The sequence below is a fragment of the Doryrhamphus excisus genome, linkage group LG8 (genome assembly GCF_037039965.1).
Source record: "Doryrhamphus excisus strain RoL-2023G ecotype Guam linkage group LG8, RoL_Dexc_Guam_v1.1, whole genome shotgun sequence".
Taxonomy (NCBI): Eukaryota; Metazoa; Chordata; class Actinopteri; order Syngnathiformes; family Syngnathidae; genus Doryrhamphus; species Doryrhamphus excisus.
Window position 1 is genome coordinate 20,687,703 of NC_136364.1, and position 17,688 is coordinate 20,705,390.

The 17,688-nt window shown below is 39.7% G+C and overlaps 1 protein-coding gene across 1 annotated transcript in view; it reads left to right on the forward strand.

Moving 5' to 3' along the window:
- dner (delta/notch-like EGF repeat containing) overlaps positions 1-17,688 on the forward strand; it is a 41,191-nt gene that overhangs the window by 13,963 nt on the left and 9,540 nt on the right. Inside the window, exons 3-8 of the mRNA XM_078793005.1 lie at positions 5,944-6,282; positions 6,366-6,460; positions 8,774-8,937; positions 10,838-10,986; positions 11,088-11,241; positions 12,273-12,386. Coding sequence (XP_078649131.1) covers positions 5,944-6,282; positions 6,366-6,460; positions 8,774-8,937; positions 10,838-10,986; positions 11,088-11,241; positions 12,273-12,386 — 1,015 coding nt within the window. The remainder of the gene's footprint in view (positions 1-5,943; positions 6,283-6,365; positions 6,461-8,773; positions 8,938-10,837; positions 10,987-11,087; positions 11,242-12,272; positions 12,387-17,688) is intronic.

Here is a 17,688-nt window from a genome sequence, read left to right on the forward strand (position 1 = left end):
TGCTTCTACCTTAGAGAATAAATGCCTTGGCTCGTGCACCATTCCCTCAGGCAGAAGCTGCCCTATTTAGTCTTCAGCATGAACATAAACTACAACTTGAACACTCCAGTTACGATTGATTCACTTCCCTGAGAGTATTGCATCGCTAACTTACTTTTATTAAAAACGGTTTCGGTAATAAAATTGTCATATGTCATGGCTGCCAGCTTCCTGACAGGTGACTACCGCCCAGTATCTCCACCCCTCTTCCACATCGGGGGGGATGTTGACACTCCGAGAAAGGGAGGGAGAAAGATTTAATCAGCACCCTCGATGAAGAAATTACGGGGTTATTAAACGTATCATCTTTTCACAGCGCGATGGGACTCGAATATCCCCGGAAGCAGATGGGTTGAGGGCGGGCAAACCCACACGCCGTGTTTTGCAGCGTTGCCTAATTGCTCCCTCTTGCTTCTGCCGTTACTATGGTAACTTAGACGCAGAAAGACTTTGCCAGCCGTACAATCTTCAACATATTTACCTTAGGATGCGATTGCTGCGTTTATTGATCTTTAATGCACCCCCTGAATGATAATTAGAATACTTTGTTTTGGGCACCCGGCAAGATGAATAATGATTATGTTGCAGGTGCATTTTTAATCATCCGTGCCCTTCCGTCTGATTTGTATGCAATTAACTGAGCGATGAGGTCATTAAAATATACAGTACCCCTGCGGTTTAATCACCTTCAGCGCAAAATGAGTCACACTTCTTATGTGAGTGGCTGTGAAACTGGTGAAATGAAGCTTTCAGTTCGCTGCTGCCGAGAAACAAACAGATGGCAACGACCTCCTGAGGTTCAAAGTTGTTGCTGCCGAATGCTGAGAAAAACCTCAAAACATCACCAAAGTGGTGCAATTTGGATTGGAACCAAAGCTTTGTGAAATAACATCTCTAAAGTCGCCAATTCATGGTCGTGTGTGGATGGAGACACACATATTGCAAAACAATTGAAGTTGTACTACAGCAAGGGTGACTTACCTCCCAGTTGGACCCATTAGTTGGAGATCCGCGAATCCAAGGAATGTAGTTCCACTTAGTTGCGGCGGGGCATTTATATTGCATCACAAGCACACTGTAAACCCGAAGTTCAAAGTACTTAAATAAATGAAGTTATGCATACTCAAAGTTCTAATAACTTTATTATGTCAAGTTTATTTAACATGTTGTTGTCATTTTGAGTGCTTTTAACTAATATGTTTTGATTCAATTGAACTATGGCTACATTAAGTAAGATTAACTTAAAAACATAGTTTACATCAGGGGTCTCAAACACGCAGCCCGTGGGCCAAATGTGGCCCGCAGGACACTACTTTGAGGCCCCTGCCTTGATATGAAAGTTTAATGTTAGTGCGGCCCGCGCAAGTTTTTATATGGATGCTGTATGGTATCATGTACCCAGAAAAAATTATTACGTTTGATTAATGTTCATGTTAAAGGTTAAATAACTGTTAATAGTTATCCTCCCTATCCGTGTGGAAGTGGTAAGTTTTTGGCTATTTAAGTTGAAAGGAAATAACTTGAAGGCTACCGTTGAGGTCGCTAGCTCTCTAGTTTGCGAGTTAGCATGTGTCTCAAGACGCTGCAGTTGCGCAATATGTTGTAAATAAAAAGAGTATAAATGTGACTATAGTCGTGTTTTGTCATGTCTACAGGGCTCTAATAATGCTTTGTTCATTTTAATCTGGAAAAAATAATTTGTCTACCCACCACCAGTTTTTATTATTTGCCATTTTATTATTATTATTATTATATTTATTTATTACTGATTGATTGATTTTTTGTTTATTTATTTTTCATCTTATTTTGTGCAAAAAAATAAAAATTAAGATATTTGAGAACAGTGGAATGTTTTATCTGAGCTTTTATTGTAGAAAATCGGAACCAAAGCACTGAAAAAGTTTGTATATTTTTCTGTTTTTAATAAATGCGTTGATGCAGCCCAGCCTTGCCCAGACCCTAGCTCCAGTGGCCCCCAGGTAAATTGAGTTTGAGACCCCTGTCGTAAGAGAAAACTGAATGATGACAAAAGGAAATGACTTCATGTTTGCATCAGTACAAGAATATTCTGTTGCAATGCCGTCCCAGTGAATGAAACGTATCTCCAACAGGAATATTCTTAGTTGCATGTTTTATCCCCTCCAGAAATTCCATCCTGCTCAAAAGATAACTGAATTGAATTTCTGTCATTTTGCGGTGCTTCGGCTGTATGATAGATTTGATGCCGCTCATTATTCTAGAACAGCTCGGTCTGGGGGAACTATGTGAATGAATTCATTTAGAATTGGTCCCTTTACTCTGTGGCGTAACAATCAGACACTCACAAGTACAGTTAAAGGGAACATGAATCAAACGTAATAATTTTTTCTGGGTACATGATACCATACAGCATCCATATCAAACTTGTGCGGGCCGCACTAACATTAAACTTTTATATCAAGACGGGGGCCTCAAATTAGTGTCCCGCGGGCCGCGTGTTTGAGACCCCTGTCTTCCGCATTGCGGGTGGTTGAGATAATGGTATAGTTCGATAATGCGGTATCTCTTAAAAGAAACATTGCTGTGTTAATTTTTCAGGCATCACTAATTTCCTCAGTGAGCATATACCATGTTTTATAATACAGTAAAGTCTTGTTATATCGATATCGGTTAAAATGAATTACTACTTATTAGGATACTATTTTCATTTCCCGGCAAATTTCTAGTCTTTTATGATATAATTAGCTCCGTTAGTACGATACCCGGTTATTATGATAATCCGGTTACTACGATGCCCTTTTCATCTCCCGCCAGCCAATTTGGTCTGCTTATATCGATACAAAAGCAGCTTAAATCAATCTTTGCTTAAGGATTTCAATACCAAAAAAGAACACGGCGAACGGCTGCTTCCAGTCAACTTTATTTTTCACACTTCCACCACCAGAGTGCAGCACACACAGCGGAAAACACCCGTCCCTCGCGCCTACCCCTCCGGGTGGCAACACCTTCCCTATCGATAGTTCCGGGGTGAATTATGTCCCGGTAACCGGTAATCACTACAGCGTAAGTTTATTTTTATTTACTGTAGTACAAAATGTATTGTAGTACAAAAGCATGCTAGATACGCAATCCATGAACTCAAGGAGAAAATTACATGCCATATCAAAGATCCGCCCACTTTTAATGCAGTTCGGCGCAGGATCGGATATATGGATAGTCCGGTTATATCGGTATTTTTTCTGACTCCCGAGAATATCGATATAACGAGACTTTACTGTAATATAATAATGATATGTTCAAGAATCAACACTCTTTGCAGACTTTTGTAATAAATGCAAAGCTTATTTTGTGTGGAAAAAAAATCAGTTTGACTGACAGTGTGCTAATTCAACCTCATTAATGTGTTTTGAAACTTCCTCAGGAGTGTTAACAAGGTTAGGACGTGATGCTAATAACACCACATGTGGTGGAAAATAAGCGGGTTGGGGGGGGGGGCTTTTAAAGTCCATTCCGTATTACACATGTGAAAAATAAAAAGATATAAAAATGAATAGTCTCATCAAGAGTTTATTTGTCAGGAGACTCGCTTTGAACGTCATTACCATCCGTCTGTTTAGCCTCTTCTTCCCAGGTAGGCACTTTGTTTTCCTCCTGGTGGCATTAAGTCTGTTTAGTGAAAACATTTCAATAATAAAGTTGAAAACATCAGAAGAAAAATTGAGAGGCAGAAAATTTGGGATGCTTTCAAGCTTAAAAAACACAAGCAGGCGGATTTTCTAAGCTCAGCTTTGTCCTTCACCTTCAACATCCTTACAGGAATACTTTGCTCCGATTGTGCATAAATATTGATGAAGGGAACCAGCGTGATGGCTGCCAAGATGCATTTTGTCACAGCGGTATATGTGTGTGTGTGTACTTGTATTCCGACGCTGGTGGTGCCCATTAGCAGACATTTCACACACCCAATGGGGTGCATTGGGATCATCCGTTGAAATCTCACAAACACGAGCACAGTCAACAGAAAACAGCATTTTATTCCACTGAATATGGTGGAAACTTTTTTTGGGGAAAAAACGACAAAATGACAACTTTTGCATGTTCTACTCGCGCATGCGTGGGTTTTCTTCGGGTACTCCGGTTTCCTGCCACATTCCAAAAACATGCTAGGTTAATCGCCTCTTTCCTGATCCTATCCATCCTGGTCACTCTCAACGAGAACCTCAGCATCCTCATTTAAAAATAAATAAAAAATCATTTAAACAGAAAAAAACGGAATTTAGGAAAAAAAATAAAACAGATTTGGGCTGCACGGCAGTCAAGTAGTTAGCGCGCAGACCTCACAGCTAGGAGACCAGGGTTCAATTCCACCCTCGGCCATCTCTGTGTGGAGTTTGCATGTTCTCCCCGTGCATGCGTGGGTTTTCTCCGGGTACTCCGGTTTCCTCCCACATTCCAAAAACATGCTAGGTTAATCGCCTCTAACATGTAATGCCCCTCTGATGTATGTACTCCTTCCTGATCCTATCCATCCTGGTCACTCTCAACAAGAACCTCAGCATCCTCATTTTAAAAAAAAATCATTTAAACAGAAAAAAGAGAATTTAGGAAAAAAAATAAAACAGATTTGGGCTGCACGGCGGTCAAGTGGTTAGCGCGCAGACCTCACAGCTAGGAGACCAGGGTTCAATTCCACCCTCGGCCGTTTCTGTGTGGAGTTTGCATGTTCTCCCCGTGCATGCGTGGGTTTTCTCCGGGTACTCCGGTTTCCTCCCACATTCCAAAAACATGCTAGGTTAATCGCCTCTAACATGTAATGCCCCTCTGATGTATGTACTCCTTCCTGATCCTATCCATCCTGGTCACTCTCAACAAGAACCTCAGCATCCTCATTTAAAAAAAAAATCATTTAAACAGAAAAAAGAGAATTTAGGAAAAAAATAAAACAGATTTGGGCTGCACGGTAGTCAAGTAGTTAGCGCGCAGACCTCACAGCTAGGAGACCAGGGTTCAATTCCACCCTCGGCCATCTCTGTGTGGAGTTTGCATTTTCTCCCCGTGCATGCGTGGGTTTTCTCCGGGTACTCCGGTTTCCTCCCACATTCCAAAAACATGCTAGGTTAATTGGCGACTCCAAATTGTCCATAGGTATGAATGTGAGTGTGAATGGTTGTTTGTCTATATGTGCCCTGTGATTGGCTGGCCACCAGTCCAGGGTGTATACCCCGCCTCTTGCCAGAAAACAGCTGGGATAGGCTCCAGCACCCCCGCGACCCTTGTGAGGATAAGCGGTAGAAAATGAATGAATGAATGAATAATTTAATTTAATTTAATTTAATTTAATTTAATTTAATTTAATTTAATTTAATTTAATTTAATTTAATTTAATTTAATTTAATTTAATTTAATTTAATTTAATTTAATTTAATTTAATTTTTGTCACGTACCGAAGTAGGAGGTGACATGAGCATCCAATGCCATAATGGGTACCATAGTAAGTGTCAATATAGTGATATATATAGCACATCATGACTGGTTCAAGACTCTTCATCCTTGTATTTAGCAAACATCAACTGCTTGTATTGTTTCTTGAAATAAATTTGCATTCTTCTCCTCTTGGCCAACATGCTTGCATTACACAGCCTTTTCTCCGCTGTTCCAATTGGTATGATAATAGAGCAGTTATTATGTGGATGTTTGTATTCCGCGTGGAATACAGTCAGTAGATTAGTAACATCGGTGAGATTAATGATGTCGATTATTCTTCACTGTGTTGAATCCGTAAAAAAAAAAAAAAGCAATTTAAAAAAAAAAAAGATAAATGTACCGCTTGGTTAATAGAGTGAGCGAGCTGAAGAAAACAGTTTTGTTCTGCTTCTTATACAACCAATTCTTCTTACGTCTATTTACTTATTTTGCTTATTTCAGTTTTTCACAGACCCATGTTTCAGCAGTCCCTGTCTCCATGGCAACTGCAGCCTTCACAACGGCGAGGAGGCGGGCGAGCCGACGTACACCTGCGAATGCAGCGAAGGCTATGAGGGCCAGAGGTGCGATCAGATGATATTGGACTTGGCCGAATGGGAACCTGTGACGCCGTCTGCTCCTGAACTGGCCACCCCTGTCACTTCCGCAACTTCAGTCGCCACTCAGCCACCGCAGCCAACCGCCGTGTCCACGAGCACAACACCGCCGCCTCCTACCCTGCAGCCATGGCAACCTAAACCCGGGCAGCGGCTTGTGATGGTGCCATGGGAGGCAGATAGGGTCAGAAATTTGTTTTGTTTGCCGATTATGCTTAACTCCAGGATGGATAAACGCAACATTATGAATACATGTTTGCATTTTAGGTGACTGAGGGTCTGCACTGTGTGAGTCCCGAGCTGTGTGAGCTGACAGCAAGTCTGACTTTATCTCTGGAGGTGCCAGAGGAAACAGCTGTAAAGTAAGACATGATGTTCCTTTTTCGGCTTGTTTCCTCATTGAATGCTACGTCAAAATGTAGTCTTTGTCTTGTCTTAGCAGCGCGATAGGAACAAGACTACAGTTCAAGCCAACCATTGCACCACAGTTGATACCCAAATGAATAAAATAGAAGCACAATAATAATAATAATAATAATAATAATAATAATAATAATAATAATAATAATAATAATAATAATAATAATAATAATGGGCGGCACGGCAGTCGAGTGGTTACACCTCACAGACCTAACATGTAATGTCCCTCTGATGTACTCCTTCCTGATCCTATCCATCCTGGTCACTCTCAACAAGAACCTCAGCATCCTCATCTAAAAATAAATAAAAAATCATTTAAACAGAAAAAACGGAATTCAGGAAAAAATAAAACAGATTTGGGCTGCACGGCAGTCAAGTGTTTAGCGCGCAGACCTCACAGCTAGGAGACCAGGGTTCAATTCCACCGTCGGCCATCTCTGTGTGGAGTTTGCATGTTCTCCCTGTGCATGCGTGGGTTTTCTTCCGGGTACTCCGGTTTCCTCCCACATTCCAAAAAAAACATGCTAGGTTAATTAGCGACTCCAAATTGTCCATAGGTATGAATGTGAGTGTGAATGGTTGTTTGTCTATATGTGCCCTGTGATTGGCTGGCGACCAGTCCGGGGTGTACCCCGCCTCTCGCCCGAAGACAGCTGGGATAGGCTCCAGCACCCCCGCGACCCTCGTGAGGAAAAGCGGTAGAAAATGAATAAAAATTATAATAATAATAATAATAATAATAAATTTTATTTGTATAGCGCTTTTCAAAATACTCAAAGACACTTTACAGAAGAATGGAGTTGAATAAAAGCAAGTAAACAGAGTAAAAGATACATAAAATTACAACATTCATTGGTTAATACACAGTTAAAACATGAGTAAAAGCGGGGCGGGGCACAGCAGTCAGATATAAACATCTGACTACTCATATATCTGTTTCTAATGTCTAACTTTTTATACCTGACTGCTCTGCCCCGGCATCCATTCAGTTCGATGCTTTATTACAATCACTCTGCCATTGGCCAGTTTGTTATGTTCATCTTTCACCTTACGTCAGCAAGATAGCCGGCAGCCACTTCCCTAATTGGCACACAAATGGATGTACGATAAAAAAACATTCCCCATAATTTCATTGGAGGACAAGCAGCATAGAAAATAATAAATGGTGCTGCAATGCTGTCTGAGGGAGCCAAAGGAGCCCAGAGGCAAGAGGGAGGCTGATGTCATTGCAGTGCCCGAATGAATACGTTGCTCAGGCGCAATGCATTATGAGAAAAACCCTTAACCCTATTTTAAACCACTATTGACACATGTTTATATATTTATCAAGAGACCTTTTCTGTGTTAAGTCGCTGTGTGATGAATTTAGTGTTATTTGTAAAATGACACTGTGAGTCAGACTGTTATATTGTTATACTGTTATACTGCAATTTCCAATGAGTTGACAAGAGTGCATGATTGGCTCATGATTGGCTCCTGAAACTAACGTTCCACACTGACTCACTAGCGGCGCAGTATGCACAGCAATGAAACATTACTCAATGTTGGACCCCTAAAAAGAGAGTAGTAGTGTCGAAATAGGATTACGTGTGGGTGCCACTACAGCCACAAACAGAACTGTACAAGGTTATCACAGTTGTCCCAGCAGCCTCGAATGCAACGTTAGTCCAATGAAGTACACAAGTCAATACAAAACACTGATTGACTGACAAGATTAAGCCCTTCAGGATAATCAATGTCATGGCGTTCTGCCAATGTACTTCAGATGGTGCGTACTGTATGTGCACATTTCTGTAGAATCTAATTCTTAATTATGACTTTAATAATAATAATTGGCGGCACGGCGGTCGACCTCACAGCTAGGAGGACCAGTGTTCGATTCCACCCTCGCCCATCTCTGTGTGGAGTTTGCATGTTCTCCCCGTGCATGCGTGGGTTTTCTCCGGGTACTCCGGTTTCCTCCCACATTCCAAAAACATGCTAGGTTAATTAGCGACTGCAAATTGTCCATAGGTATGAATGTGAGTGTGAATGGTTGTTTGTCTATATGTGCCCTGTGATTGGCTGGTGACCAGTCCAGGGTGTACCCCGCCTCTCGCCCAAAGACAGCTGGGATAGGCTCCAGGATAGGCCTTTTCTGTGTTAAGTCGCTGTGTGATGAATTTATCCAGCGACCCTTGTGAGGAAAAAGCGGTAGAAAATGAATGAATGAATGAATAATAATAATTTAATAATGACTTTTTCTTACTCAACAGGTTGTTGGTGAATGCCACCAGAGCTCCTGTGCTTTGGCGTGTAAACGAAGAAGGTTTCCTGCTTTCCTCCTTTTTAAATGGCTCCAAAATGTGGTTCCTGCAGGCCTCCAATGGTCTGGTGGTGCCTGACCATGCGTTGCCTCTGGGACAAAACTACTTCATCAGTAAGATACTACTGATTTTCTTAAACTTGACCTCTGTTTCTACACCCTGTTGCCTAAAGTGTTACATCTTTTTCATATTGTAATAACTTTAATGTGACATGCTGCTTTGTTTTGACAATAAGCCTGCTAGTTAAACACAAAAATTAGAGTTAAAAAAAAAACACATGGGCTATTCCTATCATTGTGAAGACAATAACATTGTCATGTGACAGGTTAATTTTACCCTGCTTCATAGAATATAACAGCAAAGAAGGGAGGGGGGGTACTGTTTTACTGAAGGATTGTCTGACCTCCGTGTGTGCTTTACATACCTAATGTTGTTTCACACGGCGGCATGTCTGCTGACCTTGATGCATCAGATACCCGTGACAGCTCAACCTTGCTTTTGCCTGACAGGCACATGGGAAGACAACACGGTGGGTTAAATAAGCAAGGATGCGCCGATAAGAATTGAAGAGTACAGATTGAGAATGAATAAGGACAAGTACTTTTAAGGTCAAGTTGGAGAACAAAAGACACCGGCGCGTGGGTGGATATAGCCGAGGAATTCAAATGGGTGTGATGTAAGCATGAATGTGCTTAAGCGTACACGTGGGGAATGTACATTGGAGAAATATGGCCGACGTCAGCAAAGAAGAAGGAGGAGCAAATGACATTGCATTTGGCGTCATTGCAGTCGAGCGGTCTGTGACTGTGCACTTTTAACACTGTCATTGGAGTGACAATCATTAAGTCATTTGGGGAAGCAAAGACGCTCTGATTGGCCGCGAGGGCTGCAGCATATGCGCTCCGTCATTGCTTCTCTCGCAGCTGATTGGCTCCAAAAAAAGGCCACTGATAGTCACTATGAGGCTATTTTTATCCTGGCGCCTGTGTAGCTGTCAGCTGTGATTGAAGATACTATAAGAGATGTTCTGAACTTAAAGGCTTTGAACGAGACAGGGATGTATTTTAGTGAGGCAATATGTAAAAAAATTTAACATTCGGTTGTGACCTAGGCTTAAGATGAATGGTAATGGTAATGGTTTTATTTCATTTGAACATGCATCAGATTACAATTGAGTGCATCCCATAATCAGTTCACAATTCCACATGTCCAAAAGGAGTAGGAAGAAGCAAAGCTTATTAAATCCTACCCCTCCATCTGGTACTTTTACAATCAGTAACTGATACATTTGTTCACTTCCTGCTTTCCTAATATAATTTAAGTTAGGTTTTTTTTATTATTTTAATTTTTATCCTAACATAATTTAAGTTTTTTAATTTTAATTTTAATTTTAATTTTAATTTTAATTTTAATTTTAATTTTAATTTTAATTTTAATTTTAATTTTAATTTTAATTTTAATTTTAATTTTTGTCACGTACCGAAGTACGAGGTGATATGACCATACAATGACATAACGGGCATAATAGCAAAGGCGCCCAATATGGTGACAAACAGGAAATACAAAAAACTCCACACAGAGAATCGAACCCAGGTCTTCCCGATCTCAGCTGAAATCGAGCATCATAATTATTTGGTAATGGTAATGGTTTTATTTCATTTGAACATGCATCAGATTACAATTGAGTGCATCCCATAATCAGTTCACAGTTCCACATGTCCAAAAGGAGTAGGAAGAAGCAATGCTTATTAAATCCTACCCCTCCATCTGGTACTTTTATAATCAGTAACTGTTACATTTGTTCACTTCCTGCTTTCCATAATACAGTTTAAGGTTGTTGTTTTTTTAATAATGTACCTCGTACAATAATAAATAAGGAGTTAGTATCTGTAGGCAGCATTATGAATTATCCTTACTAGCCTTTTTTTGCAGTACATTTATCGAATGACTAAAGTGTAATGTGAGCTTCCATTCTTGTACAACTTTGCAGTTAACTAAACTTCTTCACGCTAGGTGTGATGCAGGTGGGTACCCCCGTGGCTCCAGAGGTCACCCTGCGTCTCAACCTGACCGTGAAGGCTAGCAGCTGCGTGGAACCAGGCAGCAGCTTTAGTGACCCTCAGTGCTCCGGCAAAGGCAAATGTGTCACACAGCTCTCGGAGGTAAGACAGTTTTGTCAGAACTGGACATCTTAATTGAATCAAAAACCAGCACCAAATACTCGTATTCATGAAAAGACTTACCTTCTACCGTCTTTTCACAGAGCACCTTCTTTTGTGAGTGTGATGATGGCTACACCGGAATCTTCTGTGAGGAATTTGATGCCTGCCATCACCGTCCTTGTCGTAAAAATGGCACCTGTACTGATGTTAGACAAGGCGGGGAAGGACGCAACTTCACGTGCACCTGTCAACCAGGTGTGTATGTGTGTGTGTTTATAAGAACTCAACAACAACTAAGTACCAAGAACATAAAACACTGTATTTAGGGTAGCATTTTTTTTTTTTTTAAGATGATCAAAATCCTAACAAAATCTTCCTGACAGTTTCTGTGTTGTCCACCAAGGACCAAAGCCAAAGGTTATAGAAATATGGATGGCATATTCATATATTTTATGCTGTATTTACACAATAATCCAAGCTTCGGATTGTTTACTCAAGCACTAATTGGCAATCCAATCCACTTTATTTATATAGCACATTTTATAAACAGAGTTTCCAAAGTGCTGCACAGACTAGTAAAATAAAAAATAAAAATAAAATACAATAAAAGTACAAATTTAATTTAATCCAAAACTAAAAGATCAAATAATAAATAAAATAGTCAAATAGATATTAAAATATTAAAAACAAGATGCAAAGCAATAAAAGTATAAAAAATAAAACCAATTAAAATAAAAAAAAAGAACTAAAAGACACAGAACCAAGTCTTTTTTACTATAGCTTGGGGCCAACCACTTAAAGTCTTAAGTCTCGTCCTGGGCACCACAAGTTGGAACTGGCCCTCGGACCTCAGTGACCCTGCTGGAGAGTAAATATGAATGAGGTCTGAGATGTATTTGGGGGGCCCAGCCAATTCAACGCTTGAAAAACAAACAAAGAAATCTTAAAATCAATCCTAACGTGAACAGGCAACCAATGCAGGGAGGCCAAAATTGGGGTGATGTGCTCCCCCTTTTTGGTTCCTGTTAAAAGCCGTGCCGCAGAGTTCTGGACTAACTGTAACTGGCAATGCACCTGTCTTATCAATTATTTATGAATTGTTACCAATTTGTGGTGAGTGGGATTCATTATTTGGAGCCCAAAAAAAAAAAATAACTAGACCAGAATTATGTGAATTTACAGGTGCCCTGAATGCTCAATTACCAATGTGTGTGGTCTTCTCACCCCAGTACCTTTTGGCATGGGTGCTTTTCTTCTATTCCACGCTACAACTGTGTCTCTATTAGGTTACGAGGGGGACCGCTGCCAGTTGCTGGTGAACCACTGCCTCTCACAGCCGTGTGAGAATGGAGCTACCTGCTCCAGCAGCCTGGCTGGCCCAATGTGCTACTGTCCTGAAGGTGAGATGGGAGATATGGTAATGGTAATGGTAATAGTTTTATTTCATTTGAACATGCATCAGATTACAATTGAATGCATCCCATAATCAGTTCACAGTTCCATATGTCCAAAAGGAGTAGGAAGAAGCAAAGCTTATTAAATCCTACCCCTCCATCTGGTACGTTTACAATCAGTAACTGTTACATTTGTTCACTTCCTGCTTTCCTAATATAATTTAAGTTAGTTTTTTTTATTTTTATCCTTTAATTTTAATTTTAATTTTAATTTTAATTTTAATTTTAATTTTAATTTTAATTTTAATTTTAATTTTAATTTTAATTTTAATTTTAATTTTAATTTTAATTTTAATTTTAATTTTAATTTTAAATATGTGATATGAGCATCCAATGACATAGTTTTAGTTTTAGTTTCAGTTTTTATGTTTTAATTTTAATTTTAATTTTAATTTTAATTTTAATTTTAATTTTAATTTTAATTTTAATTTTAATTTTAATTTTAATTTTAATTTTAATTTTAATTTTAATTTTAATTTTAATTTTAAATGATATGATATGTGATATGAGCATCCAATGACATAGTTTTAGTTTTAGTTTTAGTTTTTTTGTTTTAGTTTTTGTGTTAATTTTAATTTTAATTTTAATTTTAATTTTAATTTTAATTTTAATTTTAATTTTAATTTTAATTTTAATTTTAATTTTAATTTTAATTTTAATTTTAATTTTAATTTTAATTTTAATTTTAATTTTAGTCACGTACCGAAGTACAAGGTGAAGGGAACGATACATTTCTGGACAAACAGACTAGTTTGTTACGTACAACATTGTACAAGGCTTACATTTTCAGACGAAAAAATAAAGTTTGGCTGTTTAGGAGAACCTCTTCCAAAAAAAAAAAAAAGGAGAACCTCTTCCATCAGTTCCAGGTCAGCATCCAACCTCCAGTTTGATTCCATAGCCATCCATTACAGAAGAAATAATAGATAGAATTGAACAAGCTATATATTTATATAAAAAAATGCCTGTACTTTTTGTTATGTTTTTTATTATATTACAACTGATAAAAAAAGTTACATTTTATTCTTTAATATTTCAACTTGAAGTAATTTTTAATCTCAATATTATGACTTTATTTTCCTAATATTTACTCATGATTTAAGTAACATTAATACAGTGACATAATGGGTACCATAGTAAGTGTCAATATAGTGATATATGTATATAGCAGAGAGCTATAGAGCTAGCGACCTAAACGGTAGCCTTCAAGTTATTTCCTTTAAACTTAAATAGCCAAAAACTTACCACTTCCACACGGATAGGGAGGATAACTATTATTATTATTATTATTTTACCTTTAATATGAACATTAATCAAACGTAATAATTTTTTCTGGGTACATGATACCATACAGCATCCATATCAAACTTGCGCGGGCTGCACTAACATTAAACTTTCATATCAAGGCGGGGGGCCTCAAACTAGTGTCCTGCGGGCCACATTTGGCCCGCGGGCCGCATGTTTGAGACCCCTGGGTTAGAACAATAAATGGCGTTTTAAACCAGGTTCGAATAGTGGCGGTTGTCACGGTGTGTTATTGAAGATGCCCTGCGGTTCTAAATGATCACGCGCCACATCTGTGCCACGGAGATGCTTAATTTAAACCTCCCTCTTTGATTCTAATTAGGTTTCATCGCCTCAACGACCTGTATCAGACTCTCGGAGGAAATCTGTGTCCGCAAAACTTGTGCCGAAAAACAGCAGTTCTAAAGAATATGCTGCTATACTCGTGAATGGGAAGCAAACATTCGCATCCTTTATTAAATGACCATGGAGTTAATCTGAGCTAACACCTCCGTAAGTGCACTGTAATTCGTAAGCGTTCATAAGCTTCAACTGCACGCAAAAACAAATTGTCAGAGTGAAAAGAGCTTATTAATTTATAGCTTTTATCTGGAGGACCGCTCTGAGAAACACACGCTATCGTCTCTTTCGTGCCGAGACTCGAGTCCGCACAAAATTAGTCTCTGATTCTTCATTTCCATGTGATGAAGGTAAAAATATTCATATAAATATCATATGCTTTAGCTTGATGATCATTTGAATCCTTTTTTGTTCTTAGAGGGTTTTAAACTGTTAAGAAGGTGAATTTAAACCAACATTCATTCATCTATTATTCATAGCATACTATGTTATGTGGCTTTATAACCACGACAAGAACGCTCTGTTCTATTAATCATTCAACCTTCATACAGTAGAGATGATTATGATGATGAATATGCTAATTGCATGTACGTATATATATATATATATATATAATGCATATATATGATGTATTTATACTGTATATAGGGGGCACGACAGAAAATTATTGAGAACCACTGCCCTAAATGCACAGTGGTAAAGTGGTTAGCGCACAGGCCTCACAGCTAGGAGACCAGGGTTCAATTCTACCCTCGGCCATCTCTGTGTGGAGTTTGCATGTTCTTCCCGTGCATGCGTGGGTTTTCTCCAGGTACTCCGGTTTCCTCCCACATTCCAAAAACATGCTAGGTTAATTAGCCAAAATTGTCCATAGGTATGAATGTGGACATGAATTCTGGACATGTCCAAACCATCTCAGTCTGGCCTCTTTGACTTTATCTCCAAGGCTTCTAACATGTAATGTTCCTCTGATGTACTCCATCCTGATCCTATCCATCCTGGTCACTCTCAACGAGCACCTAAGCATCCTCATCTAAAATTAAATAAAAAATCATTTAAACAGAAAAAACAAAATTTAGGAAAAAAATAATACAGATTTGGGCTGCACGGCAGTCGAGTGGTTAGCGCGCAGACCTCACAGCTAGGAGACCAGGGTTCAATTCCACCCTCGGCCATCTCTGTGTGGAGTTTGCATGTTCTTCCCGTGCATGCGTGGGTTTTCTCCGGGTACTCCGGTTTCCTCCCACATTCCAAAAACATGCTAGGTTAATTAGCCAAAATTGTCCATAGGTATGAATGTGGACATGAATTCCGGACATGTCCAAACCATTTCAGTCTGGCCTCTTTGACTTTATCTCCAAGGCCTCTAACATGTAATGTTCCTCTGATGTACTCCATCCTGATCCTATCCATCCTGGTCACTCTCAACGAGCACCTCAGCATCCTCATCTAAAATTAAATAAAAAATCATTTAAACAGAAAAAACTAAATTTAGGAAAAAAATAATACAGATTTGGGCTGCACGGCAGTCGAGTGGTTAGCGCGCAGACCTCACAGCTAGGAGACCAGGGTTCAATTCCACCCTCGGACATTTCTGTGTGGAGTTTGCATGTTCTTCCCGTGCATGCGTGGGTTTTCTCCGAGTACTCCTGTTTCCTCCCACATTCCAAAAAAAACATGCTAGGTTAATTAGCCACTCCAAATTGTCCATAGGTATGAATGTGAGTGTGAATGGTTGTTTGTCTATATGTGCCCTGTGATTGGCTGGCCACCAGTCCAGGGTGTATCTGACGACAGCTGGGATAGGTTCCAGCATGCCTGTGACCCTCATGAGGATAAGCGGTATCAAAAATGAATGAAATATTTGATCGCTGCAACCCTAATGCAAATACCATCATTACTAGTTTGAGGGAGTCCAACCATACCAGTGATCCAGGAGCCAAACTGTGTGTTGGTATGACGACTGCCTCCAGTCAGAACTGGTGGAGATTAAGCTATATTGAAAACGTTAACTCCCTTTAATGTAGCCAGGTTAGGTTGCCAGCAGCGGGAAGACGCTCTCGCCACACTCTCATTTTTTGTCTGATGTGCAACCTCCAAATTAAGAATGACACAGAGGGAACGTAACCTGAAGGTGAAGAAAAAATAGCTCACTGGGATCAAAGACGGTTACCAGAGGAAAGCAAGAGATGAAGACACTTTCTGCAAGAGCTTGTGTAAGCGTGTGAGCGGACTATGTGCTTGGAAGCTTGCAGGAATAAGACAAAGGAGCGCAAGGGTGAAAAAAAATAGAGGTTCAGATGGTTGTCACAAAAAGGAGAGACCGTTCTTGAACACTGCAAATTGTCCCTGCTCACATGTTGTGGGACGATAAATGTCCTCCACACATGGTAAATTACAGACTTGAGGATCAATAGATGCATGAAAGAGGAATGGCTTCATTAGCTCAATGGAGTGTGGACCCCAGAGAAGCCGCTATAAAGGTTTACGATGGACTCGCCATAAATCACAGCTCACATTGTGTCACATTGCTTGTTGGATGAAGGAGTCGCATTTGTCTTCTCACAAGCTATTGATTGCTGATGTTCCACCAACAGAACTCACTTATATTGAATTTAAACATTTTGGTTAGAGAGTCTGACTTTTAGAGTGTGAACGACATATGAAATCTGTTTTATTCATTCATGGCCGAGGGTGGAATTGAACCCTGGTCTCCTAGCTGTGAGGTCTGCGCGCTAACCACTCGACCACCGTGCAGCCCCCTTTTCTGTTTCAATGATTTTTTAATTATTTTTAGATGAGGATGCTGAGGTTCTCGTTGAGAGTGACCAGGATGGATAGGATCAGGAAGGAGTACATCAGAGGGACATTACATGTTAGAGGCCTTGGAGATAAAGTCAGAGAGGCCAGACTGAGATGGTTTGGACATGTCCAGAATTCATGTCCACATTCACACCTATGGACAATTTGGAGTCGCTAATTAACCGAGCATGTTTTTGGAATGTGGGAGGAAACCGGAGTACCCGGAGAAAACCCACACATGTATGGGGAGAACATGCAAACTCCACACAGAGACGGCCAAAGGTGGAATTGAACCCTGTTCTCCTAGCTGTGAGGTCTGCGCACTAACCACTCGACTGCCGTGCAGCCCAAATCTGTATTATTTTTTTTCCTAAATTCCATTTTTTCTGTTTAAATGATTTTTTATTTATTTTTAGATGAGGATGCTGAGATTCTCGTTGAGAGTGACCAGGATGGATAGGATCAGGAAGGAGTACATCAGAGGGACATTACATGTTAAAGGCCTTGGAGATAAAGTCACAGAGGCCAGACTGAGATGGTTTGGACATGTCCAGAATTCATGTCCACATTCATACCTATGGACAATTTGGAGTTGCTAATTAACCTAGCATGGGGAGAACATGAAAACTCCACACAGAGATGGCCGAGGGTGGAATTGAACCCTGGTCTCCTAGCTGTGAGGTCTGCGCGCTAACCACTCGACCACCGTGCAGCCCCCTTTTCTGTTTCAATGATTTTTTAATTATTTTTAGATGAGGATGCTGAGATTCTCGTTGAGAGTGACCAGGTTGGATAGGATCAG